General features: G+C 36.2%; 1 protein-coding gene across 1 annotated transcript in view; it reads left to right on the forward strand.

The window, feature by feature from the left end:
- tnr (tenascin R (restrictin, janusin)) overlaps positions 1-17,470 on the forward strand; it is a 78,035-nt gene extending 60,565 nt beyond the window's left edge. The window contains exons 22-27 of the mRNA XM_088014437.1: positions 2,153-2,285; positions 3,216-3,367; positions 3,526-3,622; positions 9,978-10,139; positions 10,386-10,549; positions 13,319-17,470. Coding sequence (XP_087870563.1) covers positions 2,153-2,285; positions 3,216-3,367; positions 3,526-3,622; positions 9,978-10,139; positions 10,386-10,549; positions 13,319-13,438 — 828 coding nt within the window. The 3' untranslated portion in view covers positions 13,439-17,470. The remainder of the gene's footprint in view (positions 1-2,152; positions 2,286-3,215; positions 3,368-3,525; positions 3,623-9,977; positions 10,140-10,385; positions 10,550-13,318) is intronic.
- Positions 17,471-18,908: the final 1,438 nt, after the last annotated feature.

An 18,908-nucleotide genomic window follows, 5' to 3' on the forward strand; every position in this document is an offset into this window, starting at 1 on the left:
CCTTAAGGGCTTTAGGGCTTGGCAGTAGTATTCATGCTACTTCCAGCTCTGGATCCCACTGAGATTTGAAGTTTTGGCTTCTAATGAGGCCATAAAACAGAAGATAGTTGACACTCTTTTCATCCTCAAATGCAAATTAACCAAACTATTTGCACCTTCCTTTGGACTACAGTTATTTAAATAACTGCACAGAATTTATGTTGACATTTCGGCCTTTTATTTTATATTTTATATTTTATATTTTGGGGAGTCTACATGCCACTTTGCTGCTGTAGCACCATAATTTCCCTTTTGTGAAATTTCGATTCTGCTCTCTGTCTGCTCAGAAGAAACATGGAAGCAAGAAAGAAGAAAAAAATTGATTTGTTATTGCAGTTTTTCTAACCTTGTTGTTCCTGAAGGTCAAATTGTTCACATTGAAAAAAAAAAGGAAATCTCTTCATAATTCATTTAAACAAGCATTGATGTTGATGTTCTCCTGCTAATGATCTGATACTTAATTTCTTGTATCTGTTTTGTGTTTCAGACCACTCTCTGACTGAGACTGTTATTGTACTTATGCACTTGCATGACCAGGGTGGTAATCCAAAAAATATATATATTACCAGAACAGGTGCCAGTATTCTGGCATGAAATAAATATGTAAAAATCATTATTTGTCAATATTGTATTCTTGTATAATTGTATAAATAAAATTAAATGTTTTAGATCTCTAAGCTGTCCAGTGGAACAGCATACTACTGCAATAACTTGAATTTTCAAAGTCTTGTAACACATCTATACCTGCGGATCCAATAAAAAGGGGTGTATGCGGTTTCATTGGGGTGAGTTTGTGCTCTCTCTGCTTTGCTGTCATGTAAGCCTGAGTTCACAGAGTCCGTAGATTTACATTCTCAGTGAGGAGAAATAAAAAGCTCTTCTATTTTCTCAAAACCCCCTTTCCTTTCTGTTTATGCCCGGTATTTATTGTGGTTTAGTATTTGTCAGAAATCATCAACCCACAAACAAAGAAATTAATACGGAAAATCCGCCATGTATGAAATTCTATTTAATTTTATAGTTTTTTCAAAACTTTTATTGCCGAACAAGCATCGCGCTGCTTATCCACAGAGCAGTGCTCATGGCAACATCTGCACGTCAAGGTGTTTCTCTTTTTTTATTTCCCTCTTATTGTCTGAGTGTGAGTCTGTGCCTTTAGCAGTTATCTGCATAAAGGCAGTGTTGGTCAGCCTCTGTGCATGAAGCTTCTCCCTCGCTGAGACAATGGGGATTTATGGTTTAGACCAATTAAAAGTGAGATTCATTTCTAATCTGTCATTTACCAATTAAGTTTTACGTCCAGGTAAAACTCCCGGGGACGTGCATGCCTGGAATGGCAAAACATCTCAGACAAGGGCAAATACACACCTGGCAAACGTCTGACCACTTAACTGTGCGTACACAATCGATATGAAAGGAAAGAGTAGAGAGGTACGCATTAGCCTTGATAAGACAGGGCTCTTCGATTGCAATAAATATACTGACCCTGAAAGCCCTCAGATGGGTGAATGTCAGCTCCTAAGAGAGAGAGAGAGAGAGAGAGACACTTTTTACCAGCTGTTTCAATGCATAATTCACATGGACACATCGCCTTAGAACATGTGATCCGTTTTTCCAATCCCGCTAAATATTTTATTCTCCTTTTTTTTAATTTATATATATATTTAATGTGTATCCAGGCTACACTGTAACAAACTCAAAAACACTAATGCATTCATAAACCAGTGAAAACCCCTTTTATTTTATCGTCTTCATCTAAAGTAAATGACATCCGTTCTTTGCCATCTGTTTTCTTTTTGACTTTAATTTATTTCCCTCCACACATTTTACTGCTTGAACGTTCAGAAAGTGAGACCAGTAACCTTTACTCTAGCACAAACTAATTAACCAGGTTTTTCCCATTTTCTTTTTCTGACACACTTCTAAAATTAATTTTCTGTAAATATACAAATAAGCCATTAGGAATGTTCAGTACAAGAATACCTTAAAGGTCTTTTCAAGCTTTCCAACTGGTTGCACCTATGATTAAGAGCTTTGCCAAAAAATATTTTGCCGAGCAATGCCTTCCTCCCCACAGTAAATGTTAATGAATCTGGTACTGTGTGTGCACTAGGAGCTGATTCTTGATGCAGAGGACACATGGATTCGACTGGAGGGATTGGTGGAGAGCGCAGAGTACACGGTTAAGCTCCAGGCTGCTAGAGGGCTTGATACCAGTGCTGTGGTTTCCACCACCTTTACTACAGGTACAGGATTTGCAGTCCATGTGTTTTCTTTGTTTGGACTTGTGTTACGGAAGGATTCCTTAGCCCCAGAGGTTTTTCACTGAATGTGGTGTTAGAGTTAACAGAGCAGAGGTACGTGATAATCTCTCCTTAAAGGCAGAAGCAATTTTTTTTTTTTTATCTCCAGGTCCTTGCCTTACGGTGAGCCTGCTGCACCTATAGGCTGTCTGTAAGAAATAACACAGAATAATGTGGCCAGGAAGAGAATATCAATTTCAATTGTGACTATCCCCTCCAAACTTGGAAAAACCTATTTGTAGAGCCCATGAATGTTGCTCCAAAGTGTTATGAAGGTTTAGTTTGTCTTTAATTTCCTTTTCACTTAATACATTGTATCAAATAACATACAGTAATGATACTGAGAGATGTCCATCTCAGAGATGAATGTTAAACAATATTACATTCAGTAGAAAACAAAACTAGATTTTAGTCATATTTTTAGGAAACCCAAAGAGAGAAACTGTTTAACAAATCACAAACGTTTACTTGTATTTTAGATTTTGAACTAGACAGGATGATGCAGTTCACTTTCGATGTCAGATTGTGTCACATTTCATGTCTCTGCAAGCTGTTAATGCAAGAACAACTTGACTTCTTAGTTAAAAATAGGAATTTCAAATACTACATGGGATCAACCTTAAACTACACACCTCAGTCGTCATATAGTTTTTGCTATTTTTGAAAAACAAAATAACATATTAACAGCAGTATTTTCATATCCCTCTGGTAACATCTGCAGCACAGTATCTGATAGAGCATAAACGGGGGAGGAAATGAAAGATTTTGAACTATTGCAGCATAATTCATCTATTCCTAATGCATGTTTTTTTTTTTGACTAAAAAATGCAGAAGCTAATTAAATTCTGTCATCATTTCTGTATTTCTCTCCAGGGAGCCGTCTGTTTTCAACACCTCAGAACTGTGCCCAACACCTGCTGAACGGGGAGACTGTGAGTGGCGTCTACACCATTTACATCAACAGAGATCCGAGCCAAGGGGTGCAGGTGTACTGTGACATGACCACAGATGAAGGAGGCTGGATTGTAAGTCACTGTGAAGACAGCACTGTTTAGCACTTCGGCTGAATTAAGAAAATGCAAGAAACCAGTAGAGCAAGGATAGGAAACCTTGTTTTTACTGTTACAGAGCCTCTCAGTCAATTTATTTTAATCCCCTTTTCTTTGCCATTTTTGCTTTCCAGGTGTTTCAGCGTCGTCAAAATGGTCTGACTGACTTTTCCAGGAAGTGGAGTGATTATCGAGTTGGATTTGGAAACCTTGAGGATGAGTTTTGGCTTGGTAAGTTTCCCACTTTGAGTGAGTGAACATAGAAAAGAAATGGTAAAAAAAAAAACAGTTTGCTTCCACCCTCTGCCCCCCCTACAAATCCTGCTTGATTTTAAGAGCTAAACAGAGAAGAACAATGTCTACTTTTGATGTGTCTATCAAAAACGCCATGACACTTTTGAACTGCAATTCAAGGTGGCTGCATTTTTTTTTTTTTTATGTCACTGTCTCCACCTTGCCAATATATTTCAGCTCCATTTTACACAGAATATTGATCCACAACCTGCCACCTATTTTGTTCAATCTTCGTTCCACTTTTCTGAACGCTGTATTTCTGTCTCTAGCATCACACCAGATCACTGACTTTGGATGATTTAGTTCATCCAATCAATAGAGCCTCATTGTTTCTACTTGGTTTCAATTGATACATTGATTTTACAAAGCGGAGAGACGTCTTCAGTATTCTGTTCAGATGTTATGGCCTTATTACATTTGTATGATGAATAGTCATACCGTTGGACTGTTTTTATTTTTTTCTTAATTTTTATTCCCTCATCTCATGTTTTGGCACTTGACTTTATAAAGTCTGTTTGATGCATTACTGAATTCTCCGAGAGCTCATCTCCCGCTGAAATTACTTGGTAATTGTTGCGCTGCTCTGATCTAAAGACAAAAACAACTCAACGTTCCCATTCCTTTGATGGACAGCTGAATCATTTTCTCTTGCCTCTAAATCTCATTATGAAACTATAATTGTATTCATTGCAAAATGTGCAAATGAGTCATGAGCTCAACAGGTCACCTTTTGTGTTATTGTTTGAGTACAGATGGTTTATAAAAAATAATGCATGAATATTTTATCGCATGAATCGGAGCCTCAAAAGGGATCTTTTGCCTTTTAAAGAAATCTGACACATTATTGATATGATGAGGGGTGGAAAGTGGGGAATTAAGCCTTTCATCCATCTTTACTTACAGTTTCAGTCAAAGGCTTACAGAACTGTTCATTGTTGCAACATTGAATGCTTATGCAAATACCATTGTATATATAGACAGACAGACATTTAACATTTATCCAAATGTGATTTTTCAAAGTAGAGATTGATCACATTTTTAGTTCCCATCAGTTTCTAGCAAAATTATATATATATATATATATATATATATATATATATATATATATATATATATATATATATATATGTTCATTTCGTAAGTTTTAATATTTGTGAACAAGAAATCAAAATCCAGTGATGAGAATCAAATATAGGCGACTAAGGAAATAAAGGAACTTTCTAAAACAGCAATAGATGTAAAAGGGGGTTCTTGTCCATCATATGTTTGTGACAATTTCTTACTTGCATTGTACATTCCTACACCCAAAGCAAGATTCTTTCTTTTCAGGAGACACGCTATTAAGTCAGACTCTTGGTAAGAAAATAGATGAGAACTTAAAAGGACAGTTTTAGATCTAACTCATCATGAACTGGAACTGACAGCATAAAATGTTTTTTTTTTTCTTTTATCAGATATTTTTAAATCTGTAGTTTCACTTGTCATTAAGTCTCACTTGTCATTAAGTTGAACTGAAGCTTCTTATGTTAGTTCTGCACCACCACAGGGAAAGTGTTCAAAGATAGATGTTAAAAGCACGCTGCCATAAATTCATTCTTTATCTATAGCTGTTGTATTTCAGCTGAAACAAAAGGGAGATATCTTCTGCTAAAGCAAAGGCTGAGACAGAGAGAGAAATTCCAGATTCTTTACCTACTTTGAGATACTAAGTCACAGATATGTCTTTGCTTTTTTCGACAAGACCACCTGAGGGGCATTACGCTGAAGCATACTAACACCGATTTACTGTATGCTTAATGGCTGTGCCTCTAGATTACAATCCAAAGAGCCCTGGAAAAATATATGCAGTTCAGTGAGTACAAAATTTTATCTGACCTGTTTCCTCTACAGTGGAGTCACTCATACTGAGTCCTTTCACCTCCTCTGAACATGCACCACAAAAAGCTGACTTTGTCTCCTTTCTTTATCTTGTTGTTGCCTTCCAGGCTGCACTCTATACCCTTTCTGTTTTATATATATATATATATATATATATATATATATATATATATATATATATATATATATATATATATATATATATATATTTGGTCTCTAATTGTGTCTTTTCAGTGCATACAAGCTGCTTGATGTAACCTGTGGGTGTGGAGGATCAAGAATTTTCTGTAATGCCAGACGTTAGTCAACATCCCAGCTTGGAGCTCAGCAGACTCTGTTGTTTGGCACAAAACATTCAGAAAGAAAACATGAAGTTGTCATGTTAGCCGAATGATCTGCTAGTTAGAATAGTTGAGCCTGGAAACCTTGATGTATCTTGACGGCGGTAACCGATTCACGCCTACTGCGAAAAACGACACAGGGTGAAGTTTCTAAGATCTCAACTTTTAGGACTGATTGGTGAATAATAGATTTTACATTATTTGGACTAAGCCTTATAGGTAAAAGCATTATCATTGCTGGAGTTTTATGTCAGTGACTTAACCCATACTTGAATGATCCACACAAACTAAGTACCAAGGAATTCTGCTCTCATAAGAGCCACCAGATTTTCTGGTATTAAGTAAATACATTTTATTAGATTGTGGGACCACGTGTCTACTAATTACACTATAATCATATAGGATAAAACGGATTTAATTTTGCCACTGAATGCTTCTAGAATGTATTTGTTTGTAGTTTATGATCATAATAATGTCTACCTTGTTTCAGCTTCTCTTCTTAACAGTGTCTTCAAGTCAAATCAAATTTTATTTGTATAGCACATTTCAGCAGCAAGGCATTTCAAAGTGCTTTACATAATTAAAAACAGAAACACAGTCATGTAACATTGAATAAACAGTAAAAAAAAATATTTAAAAAATTAACAAAATATTTAAATAAAAATTAATAAATAAATAAAAAATAAAGATAAAAACATTAAAACCCGCACCCCTTTTCAACCAGAGGGGGACGACACCGGCACCCCTTCACACTTTCAAGAAAGGGGGACGGCACCCTCACTTCTCTGGGGGGGACAACACCTGCACCCCTTTACACTTGGTGTGAAACTCGTGTTAAACTTGTCTCACATTTGTTACTCGAGTTAATAAAAACGTGTAGCTTTAAGTTTTATAAAACCATATTCAAATCATATTTGCCAAAGATTAAAATTGTGAGTGTTTATTCTTACGTTGAAAACTCCAAAACGTCATGCCAGTAGTGCAATTGAGTATGGCAACATTACCGAGGAAGCGAGTCTAAAACCCTCCATGGTGGTCACCCCACACCTTGCCAAAAAAAGACTCAAAAACAATAAAACTGAAATGGAGCCGCCAACTTAGAGAAGGCAATATGTTGTTGAATTACAGAGGGGAGTCTCAGATAAAGAAAATCCTGTGGCAATTCATATTTAGAAATTTTCTTTAATGAAATATGAACCCAGTGAAGCCAAGTTGTTATGAGCACAGTGTGCCAAATGAAGTGATCCAATACAAATATAGTTGTTTTTTTTGCTGTTTTTTTTTTTTTTTACACTAACATACGTGGTCAATTAAATTATGTACTTAACTTTTAAAGCATACTAAATATTGTATTCCATTTCTCCTTTCAGTATTTACCATTTAAGAAGTGACCTCAGACGATTTTATTGTTATAAATGTACATCTAGTGACATCTTGCCCAATGTCAGTGTAGTTCCACTGTGTGCAGACGTCAATAAATTAGATCACAGTCATAGCCTTGGGGAGCCATTGCGGCAAACATTCAGCTAATCACCACCTCTGCACTCAGAATAGCAATTTACTGCACAATCGGAACCATAAACACAGATATTAAATCCACTCAAACTGAAAAGGCGAGCCACTCGACTGGCCAGCGGTAAAGAGTTTGATAATTATCCGCTGTACTTTGAGGACGATCATTTTTAACGGTGCTCTTTATTTGCACCACGCTCGCTGACCTCTGCTGAACGCAGTTTTAGTTTGATGATGTAATAAAAGAGACGTTCAGGTGACTGGGAGCAATCTGTAATCATTATCCCATCCTTTTGCCTTTTAATTCTCCCCTTATTGTTTCAGCATAAGGGTGGGAGTGAGGCCGGTAATAAAATGGAGGATAATAGCACAGGGGCTCAATCGTGTGTCAAAATGCATTTTCGGTCACCACACTTAAGAATGAAGCAGTTAAAAAAAAAGAAAAGAAAAAGTATAAATGATGGGTGACGCATTAATAGCTGATAACACAACTATGTTATACAACAGAATTTAAAAGCGACTCATTGTTAACCTCAGTTTTATTACCACAATTGCTTTTTTCCCCATCGCCCTAAGTGCCCCTGGGTTGTAACATCGATTGTATCTCTCTTCCATTGACAAACTGTATTACAGCAGACTTCGTTTTCCTGCTGCACCACTTCTTATCAGTAAAGGCTGGCGATTTAATTCCTGTCAAATCTTTTCTCAGGTTGGTTCATCTAAAGTGCACATGTGATGCATCTGCTAGAGGTTAAGCAGAGAGGGACGCTCTTTTTCCAAATGGGCGCTTGTTGTAATCTGATAGCGAAGGCAGCTCCAATCGCTCAGGTCGGTGTGGGACCTTATCGCATGTCGGGGGTTCAAACGAGCTTTGTATCTGCTGCCTCTGAGATAGCAAGCAACAGACACAGATCTCAGAGAGTTGCGAGATGTGGTATTTGGAGGAGGGCAGGTGGCGACAGCGTCCACCACTCTGCAGCGTCAGTCATACACGGCGGCTGACAAAGGCGTTTGACGGATGCACTTATCGGGATGCAACCTTTCGCCCCCCATAAACCGGTGGCGAAAAGACTGACATGGAGCTGCGTCTTGGAGCATAAAGTCTGTGAATATTTTGGCTATTTACAGTCAGAAAAACTCTCAACTTTAAGCTGCCTGTGCTCTCTCAACATTGCTGGAATTTGCACATTTGTTAGATAATAATCCAGATTTACAAGAAATCGCTCTTTATGTTTCTTTTATTTACTCAAAGACATTTATTTTGATTGGCTCCCTTGAATTTAACTTTGAGAAATATTACAATTGATGGTGAGGCATTTCACAACATTGGAATATGATGGAGTATTAAGGCTAGGTTAAGATTTTTATATATTTTTTTTAATTACGAGAATATCTTCAGAACATTACAAGAATAAAGATGCATACCATGTTCCCCATTTCAAATTTTAGTTTTTGATTATTTTCATGTAGCAGTTCCTACAAAATGACTACTTCACTCTCCCAATATTCTGACTTTATTCTAGTAATATAATATTTTTACCATATTATTTAGACTTTTTTGTCTGATAACCTTATTCTCATAGTTTTATTGTCATATAAGTTTATTCTCATAATATTATGACTTTTTTCTGGCCTGGCCCTTATACTCCTTTATATTGGAATAAATATTGAAATGTTCATTTGTTTCCGTAATTCAACTAAAAAATGGAAACTCTAGATCAGGGGTGCCAAAGTCGGTCCTCGAGGGCCGGCATCCTGCATGTTTTAGTTCTCTCCCTGGTTTAACGCACCTGGATCAAATGATGGCTCATTAGAAGGTCTAAGAAGAACAATTGACATGCTGAAAAGGTTGTTACTACCACCAGGGAGAGAACTAAAACGTGCAGGATGTCGGCCCTCGAGGACCGACTTTGGGCACCCCTGATCTAGATCATTATACTGATTAGTTAAAACACAGAAAATTAGAATATTACAATGTAGGTGGTTACAAAGTCCTGCTCAAAAATGATCAGCATCTCCAAAAAAAACTTGTCAGCATATCAGAATAAAGTTCTCTAAGGTTTCCTGCAGTCACACAGACTTTGGACTTGATATAAAACACAGTGAATCCTCACTATTAGATGACATAGCTCCTCAAACCACTACCTTCTAGACTGTAGAGTTTTGCCTTTTCTTTCTTAAAAGGACTTTGAACCACCCAACAACGTCAAGTACTTTTTCCTCGAGCAATCTCAAGTACTTTAGTCCGGGTTTGATGCTTCGGACATAGACTTGTCCAAGCGGTTCAGCACAAGGAACTAAATTGTAGTTGTGGATAAATCTGTGTGCTGTAGTTCCTGAAGCACTGAATTCACACCTTTTGAATGTCCTGCAGACCCTTGAATCACCATTGCTTCTCAGTAATCTTAAAGCTATGTTTACCACTGTTGGTTTTTCATCCTTCTCTGCAGCTGTTCCTCCCACACATGCCTTGTCAACAATTAGTTTCCAGAATTTTTTTTTTTGAAACTTACTCTCCTACATTTACTTAATGTTTTACACGATTACTTGTTTTTTTACAGGTCTTGATAACATCCAGAAGATTGCTTCTCAGGGACGCTATGAGCTGAGAATTGACATGAGGGACGGACAGGAATCAGTTTATGCCAATTATGACAAATTTTCCATTGGAGATGCAAGAAACCTCTACAAGCTCAGGATAGGAGAATATAATGGCACTGCTGGTAGGTGGTTTGGCCATAAAGAGCATTTTCAGCATGTAGCTCTTCAACACTCAAAGCTGATCGTTAATTTTATTAAAAAATTGACACTTATGTAATTCTTTTTTTTTTCCTGGGTGTTACCCAGAGTACTTCACAAAGACTTCTTTCTGTTTCACTTCTTATATCCCTGCTGCTTTTTTAAATCATGTTACTGTTAATTGTGGTCCCAGTGATATTAAATGTTTTCCCGCTCTTCTCTGATCACAGGTGACTCTTTCAGCTACCACCAGGGCCGCCCATTCTCCACTAAAGACAGAGACAATGACATTGCTGTCACTAACTGTGCCTTGTCCTACAAAGGAGCCTGGTGGTACAAGAACTGCCACCGGGCCAACCTCAACGGAAAATATGGCGAGTCCAGACACAGTCAGGTCTGTCCTTTAACTCACTACATTCACAGTTCGAAATGTAACATAAAAGTGTGACCATTTCTCAGCTTTACTCTGAATCAGTTCCATTTTACAAGTTTGGTTCTTCTTAGAATCGGACCTCTTTACCTTTAGATTAGCTGCTTTAACCAATACTTGTGTAATGTAGATTCAACTTTGTGGGAGGATTGAAGTGATGAAGGATATATTGTAATTCAGGTCACTTAAGATAGCAAGCTGTTGATAATCTGTAATCCCCAAAATGTTTGCTTGTGTCCATTAAATTAACAAAAACAAAGACTTTCCTGTCATTAGTTTCTAACTTACAAACTTTGACCTGATCCGCTGTTTATGAATCGCTTCAACTAATCTAAAAACTCTTTTCCAAGCATTGACACACTGTGCTGTTAGGGACAAAGGCTTTTTTGCAGATTCCCTATCCTGATTTTGCCTTTGTATCAACAATGTGATAGTATTAAGCCTTTTCCTATAAATCTTTAGGATTTTTATTTTTTGCTATCTTTATTAAAGGATTTTTTTTTGTCTTTACTTCTCTGAAAACTTGTCATTTGGTTCAAGTTTAGTTGTCTCTGTATCATTTCACAGTATTTTGTCAACAATGTTAGAGCAGCAACCGTCCCTGGGTGGCTGTGACCCAGTGGGAAGAGTAGTCATCTGACATTTAGGGGGTGTGAACTCAATTCCAACAATCCCGACCATCCTGCCCAGCGTCACCATATGTCAAAGTGCTCCTGCGTATCGTACATGTGGTGAATGTAAGCTATAGCGGGGAATTGCTCTGTAAGGTTAGAAAAGCTGCGTCAAAGTGCCATCTATGTACTGCTAATGGCGTCGGAGCAATATGTTACGACAAGTTTACATATTGCTAAGAGGTGCTTACATCAGTAAAAATACACAAGTCAACAGTTTATTGTCTTCCCATAAACAGAGTCCATGTTTTTTTAATTCTATTTTCTCTAATTTTCTGTAGTTTTCCTTGTTTGTGTGGTGTGGTGGTTGAGGTTTTATATTTGTTATTTTTGTGGCCATTTGAATCAATCGCCTATTAAACTAAATGTCCTCATTTGAAAAGGTTGACATTTTCAAAGTGTATTTTGGCATTTGCGAAAATCGACATGAAAGGAAGCCATTACAGCACACTGATTAAAGGTTAAAACCTCTTGAATTGAAAGACTAATTATTAGCAAATTAAAACACTTGAAAGAGCATCCTGAGTGGCCTTGCGGAGCAGCTCAGAAACAACTGCTGCACAGATCTTCTTGTCATACATTCCTAGGGAGAATATGATCCACAAAACACACTGCGAAGAGGGTTCAAATCATCTGAACACTTCCAAAAGCTTCTAGTTATTTTGGAGGAGTATTTTTTGCAATGGAAAACAAAGTAATTTAAAATATTTTCTTATTTATAATAAACTCAGGTGCAGCCATATAAAGCCTTGATGTTATGTCAACCCCTTTTTCAGCCTCATGCAGGAAACGCTGTACAAGCCATGAATGTGTTTTTTTTCTGTCGGTGTTTGTACGTGCTTGTGCTTGTGTGTGTGTGAAGTAAAAATCAGGCTGAGTCACGAAGGCTTTAGAGAAGTCCTGTTTTTCCCTCTCTGCTTCTGCTTTTTTTCCTTTTGACATCTTGAAGTAAAAAAAAATAAAAATAAAATGCAGAAACAAATATAGAATGAAGGTAGGCTTAAAATGAAAATCTTATGAAGGCTTCAGACGAGAAGAAGCAGAAGGAGATGACGCACAAAAGGGCTAGAATAAAACTATTATTGGGGTTAAGAGATTAACATTAGGAAAAATATTAGCATTTCACTGGCTCCCCTTGTTATTAGCCTTTTCCCTAAAATATGTTTTTATGTATTAGCTGTGTTTAGTATACTGAAAGGAGGAAGTCAATGGAAGACAACATGCTAGTGATACCTCGCATGCTACTGAATGTTAGCATTTAGGCTAACATTAGCATTTTGGCTAATTGTACATTTAAAATCATATCTCTGGTCTGTATTTCTGACATGCGACTGTTACTAAAATTAATGTTTCTCTTCACAATCTATGACATTTCCTTTTTGAGCCTTGATCTTAAATGTTTTCTGTTTGTTTTTTTCTTCAATGTAAAAGTTTCAGTACACGAATATCACACACTCAAAAAGAGGAGGCAATTTTTCATGGTAAATCCAACTTTGCAGATTTAATGTTTTGTGAAGTAAAACCAACACAACACAATTTCATGATAGTTACGGGCTTAATCATAAGCTGCTTGAAGTTATATCCCACGAAGGTTTCTGCTAGAGAACATAAATGTGATGAAGTAGCAAACAGACACAAGCTCACTAAGCGCAATGTATGTTAGCTGCTGTGCAGCATTTGTAATTAGCTTAATAAGTTTCACTCTCATCTAGCTTCAGTGTATTTTTTATGACTCATTTATTTTTAACTAAACAATTACGAAACTGTGGTCTGACTAGAAGAGAGAGTTTATTTTAAGTAGGCAAATTAGGAAAATGTGCCCAACCAATCCTTTACTGTTGTGAAGTAAAAACAAATAAGTTTTTCCATTTGAAGTCATTTTTCTTAAATGTAGTTATTGAGCTATCATCTTGATAAATTGTGTCCACACAGCAAGACTACACTGTTATGTTTAGAAAGCTCTTTATTATAAGCTTTGTACATTAGAGTTGTTAGTCTTTATTAGAGCATAAAATTTTCAGATTGAGGCAGCATCTCTTAAGTTTTACTTCCATTCTTGCAGGGTATCAACTGGTACCACTGGAAAGGCCACGAGTTTTCCATTCCCTTTGTGGAGATGAAGATGAGGCCCTTCAACTTTCGCAGTATCAGCAGTAAGAGGAGACGATCCACCTCTGTATAAACACACCGCCTCCGCCCTGCCCAGAGTCGTGGATAAATGGAGTTTAGACGATACCGGGTGTTGAATCTCTGCTATCTGTGCGCCTCTCTGACCGCAAAGGCAGGCTGGAATTAAACTGTGCCACATCTCGTTAGTGAGGCCACAGAGATTGAATGAGTGAGCAATTAAACAAAGCTACTAATATTTCATTTAGCAAATTTCATAAATTAATACTTTACCAACTTGTTATTTAACTGGTTTTGACACCACATCCAAACTCTGTTGATCTTTCCGCCTGCCCAGCATATGCTGTCTTTTCCTGCTGTACTTCTGCTTAGAAGACAATGTATGTAATTTATTAAGTACTCAGAATGACAATGGTCGTAACTGCTGTAAAAATAAAAAGAGGGAAGGCAAACGAAGATGTTTTGGTTTAACCTTAATATTTGAGTTTTCCTTCTTTGAGATGCTGAATTGTGCTCAGAAATGCTGTTAAGAGTAAGATACTGCGCTTTTTTTAGCCATTACAAAATGACACTGAAATCAATAATATATGCCCTTAAAACTCTGTAATATATATATATAAATATATTTTTATAGCTAATAATGTGACTGAGTCCATCTATAATTTGATGCCTTGGTTTATGAACCTTGATTAAGTTAACTCAAAAATAGTAACATACTGGACTGAGTCAGAAAAAAAAAACATTACACAGCAAAATTGAATATACAAAATAATCATTAATCCAATAATTCACCAGCAACATCTTCATTGCCTTGTAATTTATTTTATCCATGTGTAATGTAAACTACTTCACACATCGTTATATATTTGGTAGCCTCACTGAGACGATGTCTGCACTGAGAGCGGAAACACAGCTAAGCCATTGCAGTTCATTATGTTAGGTGAACACATTTAGTTGTTCATGGGCATTTTGTACTCGATTTCATTTCCAAGCAAATTACAGTCAGAAAATGTAACTTTGTTGCTGACGTAGGGATTTCTTGCGGAAATGACGCCGGTAGATGCAACAGTTAACCAAAGGCCTTCGTAATAAAGATTTAACGATGGAAAATAAGCTCAGCTGTTTCTGTCACCAAGGCTGTCTTGATACTGCACCACATTTCAAGCCCCCTTTTGTAGTCATTGTGATTCCCCCCAAATGCGAAGCGAAACTTTCTAAATGCTATTCAGAACAAAGTCGCTGTGGGCATAGTGCAGTTTTAAGTCTGGCTCCCCTCCTGCTGCTTGCTGAAATGAACTAAACAAAGAAAGCAGAACAGAAGGTGGAGCGAAGCCAAGTTTTCCTTGTACTCGCTTCACTGTTTAAGCTGCTTCGCGAAACAAAGAAATCCACTAACACTGCTGGGAATGAGTTCCTTTTAGTGGGGTTGGCGTAATCCACGGCTTGCCAACCAACCATGTGTTCACGGTGGCACACGAGGCGTTCGGGGCCAGTTAGCTGACAGCAGTCTTTCTGCCTGAGTTTAAGACAGACAAAACAAACATGACTGGAAGAAAGAAACCAATGTCACTATAAGCAACATTTTGTCTCATTTATTAGGTAATCAAACACTTTGTTTCCTATTATTTTCTGTATCTCCTTTTCTGTATCTCCTTTACTCTCCTAAAGGACAGAGGACGTAAATTCTCTGAAGCAAACCAACCAATCAGACTCTATTTTTTTGTCTAGAGATTGAAAATAGTTGCCCTCCCCTGTTCTACTACTTCTACTATTACTACTACTACTACTACTACTAATATACTCATGTAGATATGAAGTTGAACTGTCTTTTACTTTCACTGACCCCATTCGATGGAAGCCAACAAAGAAACCCCTCTGGGGAATTCCTGCTAAAAACGGTGCATTTCTAAGCACTGTTGTGTGAAGGGATGAGTGGAGCCCACTGCATGTTGACTGAAATGCTACCAAGAACTTGAGAGTGAACAACAAATGTCTTTAGAATATATTTGTGCACATATTTATCTTTTGTTCTATCTTAAAGCTGCCCCAGAAATGTTTTAAAAATAGATTTAAATTGCCTTTTTCCCCCCACTTTAAGCCTTTTAACCAACATGAAACCTTTCCCGGGTTGATGATTGGGTTTTTTTATTGTCAAAGGATTTCAGACTCTCTCATGCAATAAACTTCTCTTAGTTATTTATAGTGAAGTAGATTAATATGTGTGTGTGTGTGCTTATTTAATTACTTGCTTTGATAAATTTCTCTTCTTTGGGATTTGTAAAATGGATAATGGTCTGGAAGCTCTTCTGAAAGGAAACAGACTGTATTTTGTGTTCTGGCAATTTCTCTCTTTGCAAACGCCAAGGTGCTTGTAAATCAAACAAAAACAGAACTGTCATTTTTATTTACGGCGGGGAAAATAACTACTGAACACCTAATTTTTTCTGATGCATATATTTATATTCAGGCTGTTGACATGAAATTCACACCAGATTCTTGTAACTATCCAGGTATTCCACACATACAAATAAAACAAATCAAAGAAAAATAATAAGTCTGTTTTGTTTGTCTGGGGGACAAAATTGTCTGTTGGTAGTGAAAAAAATCTCAAGATTGTAGACATTGCTCAGGTATGATTTTGATAAGTATTTCTATCCAAAAGTTTTAAAATATTGAAGGTTGTTTGCTTTTCTATGCTTTCCGATCTTCAGCTATTCCCTAGATTTTCAATTGGATTAAATTCAGTTCTTGCCGCTTTATTTTCCGTTTCTGAAACCAGTTAAAAGTTCAGGTTTGTTGTCTGACTTAAAAAAAAAAATCCATCTTTTCCTTCCTCCATTTTCTGTTAGATGAGCTCAGTCAGTATGATATGCTGAAAGACAGACACACATATATCGATGGTGTTTTTAGGGTGGTCTTCAATGGCTCTTGGACAACTTTTCTGATTTTTTTTTTCTTTTCTTTTCTCACTTTATTCTAAGAAATGAGCATTTGGTTACTGCTGGGGCATGGCAGCCCCAACGGTGCTCACTGAAACATTCATAACTTTAGACAATCCAGTCGCTATGCTTTACAACAATAAGGTTGCAGAGGTATTGAGAGAGTTTAGTTTATTTTCCTCATAATGAGCTGCTTGTCGTGCAACAGTTTTGTAATGTGTCTGTAGGTTATATATAGTTACAGCCAAGCCAGGTGAAATTATTTGACATTTTATTTCATGTTTGATATCTTTACCCTAAAGGCTATTGTATTTACTCATGACTTAATTTATATAGATTATGTTCTTGATGTCTTTAAAAGCATGGATTACTTGGGTAGTTACCAATGTATACTGTGAATTTCATGTTAATGTCTGATCATATATATATTGAAGGGGGAAAAAAACACTGACATGCTAAATATTTATTTTATTCACTGTATATATAAAATGGTCAAATCTCCTTTTTTATATTCAAGTACTGTTTCGCATGGCACTAACTTTTTGGAGAACTATGATGATATTTGTCTTCTATGCTGTTTTAGGAAATTTAATAAATTCTTCAAATACATTTTCTCTTCAAGGTATGCCTCAAAATGCAATTAAAAAGAGCATCAAATATTGACTTGATTTAAAATAGGAATTAATAATATTCTTTTTTTTGCACCACGTAAAGTTTCATCTGTTTGATTCACTGTTATTTTTTTTAAAACATCTTAATTCTTGGAAACCTAAAGACATTCATTGTTTAGTCATTTGTACAGAAGAATTGTTTACTTAATTGTTCTTCATTTTTCCACTTGCTGTGACATCCGTCACGCTCGGCCCAGTAAACTACTGAAGAAGAAATACCACAAGTTTACATGCTCTCAGTTTGCTTAATCAAGAAACTGTAACTTGAAGTGATCTGAAAAAATGCTGGCATGGACATGTAAATGTTGATAAAATGTGATTTTGACTGTTTGAAAGCTTAGGTAAACTTAAGAGTTTGTTGTTGGGTAACCTTGAATATTACTGTCAAATTTAGCTCTAGTTTGACTTAAACATGTACTATAAAGTTCCTTTTTTAAAACATTTTCTACATATTAATAAAATATTCAAATACTCTCATTTGATGACTGTTTTTCCTTCGCTTTGTGGCTGTTAACCATGTTTTTGTTTTTGGCAAGTGTGCAGAGGGCTACCCAGGATCATTTTAACATGCATGTACATCAGTTACTTGAGTAAACTCATATCTAAAGTGTCAGATCTCACAAACATTCTTCATCTCAATATAATCAGGGGTAAAAAACAAATAAATGTGTGGTTCTTCAAAACAAAAGCACTTCCTGTTTGATTCAGTCAAATTGTCAACATTACATTTTCTTAATCTATTACTATTTTCCTTGAAAATAAATATATATTTTCATTTATTCTAGGGCTTCACTGTTGTAGAAAATCCAGCAGTGATTATATGTATTGTGAAGACGGTATAATTTGGCATTGATAGTCTCCTCACTCCTTTCTCATCTGTTAGTGCAATCCTCCCAATATGTTTCATCTTCCTTTTCTTTGTCATGTCATCTGTGTCAAAAATGCAGGTCTACGCAAAAGGCTGAATATGTTATCGACACTGAAAATGGTAATTCCTGACACAATGTAATATTGAATACTCAATGCATTCCAAATAGCCTGTTGCAAAATTAGTATCGCATTCCACTAATATCAGGATTATGGTACACTCTGCAGCCGATAAGAGTGTCTTTTACTTGCTTAATTAAAGAGATAAGATTCTCATGAGACAAATTAAAATAATCATTTTACTTCATGAGATAAAAAAATGGAAAAAGTAACTGAAGATTATTCATCAGACAAATATTGAAAACCCCGTCAAGTTGGAGAATATTTTCTCAGGTCGGAAAATTGTGCACATCTTTCAGTAAATACACGCAATACACTCTGCCACATTTTTTTTTTTTTTTTTTACAGACTAGATTCTCAAAAACCTTTATATCAGCAAATTTAGATGCATTGTGTATTCATGGCATGTTCCAATTATCCACTAATTATTCATTCAGGTGACTGGTCAGCAAAAACAACTTGGTAAATAACTATGCTTTGTGAAGTTTCTGAATAAATTAAACTAAAACACAAAGAAATAAGCAACACAGCAGTTGTTCTGCAATAGCAAAGGTCAGAGGGATTAGCTGATTTCTCAAAATGCTTCACAAAACCAAATGCTGTACTAATTGCAGTTTTTAGATTAAAAAAGGAATATCTTTGTACTTTGATTCAGTTCAACTATACGCTATTGCTTTCAAGGCAAAATAAAGGGAAATAAACATTTAATAAAACATTTCCTTCTTCAAGTTAAGAACTGAGACAAATTTGTTAAATCTTCATAATTCTTCATAAAGGCTAAAAGAAAGTATGTTATTGCCTCAACTTGAGCACAAATGCAGACAAAGCAATCATTACCAATTTGAAATATTAAAATGTGATGATCAAGGTTGGAAAATAACTCAAATTTATCATCAGACACAGAGCAGACTGTAACAATAAATCTTCC

The sequence above is a fragment of the Poecilia mexicana genome, unplaced genomic scaffold, assembly GCF_051168715.1.
Source record: "Poecilia mexicana isolate PSO_F unplaced genomic scaffold, ASM5116871v1 scaffold_17, whole genome shotgun sequence".
NCBI classification, from domain to species: Eukaryota; Metazoa; Chordata; class Actinopteri; order Cyprinodontiformes; family Poeciliidae; genus Poecilia; species Poecilia mexicana.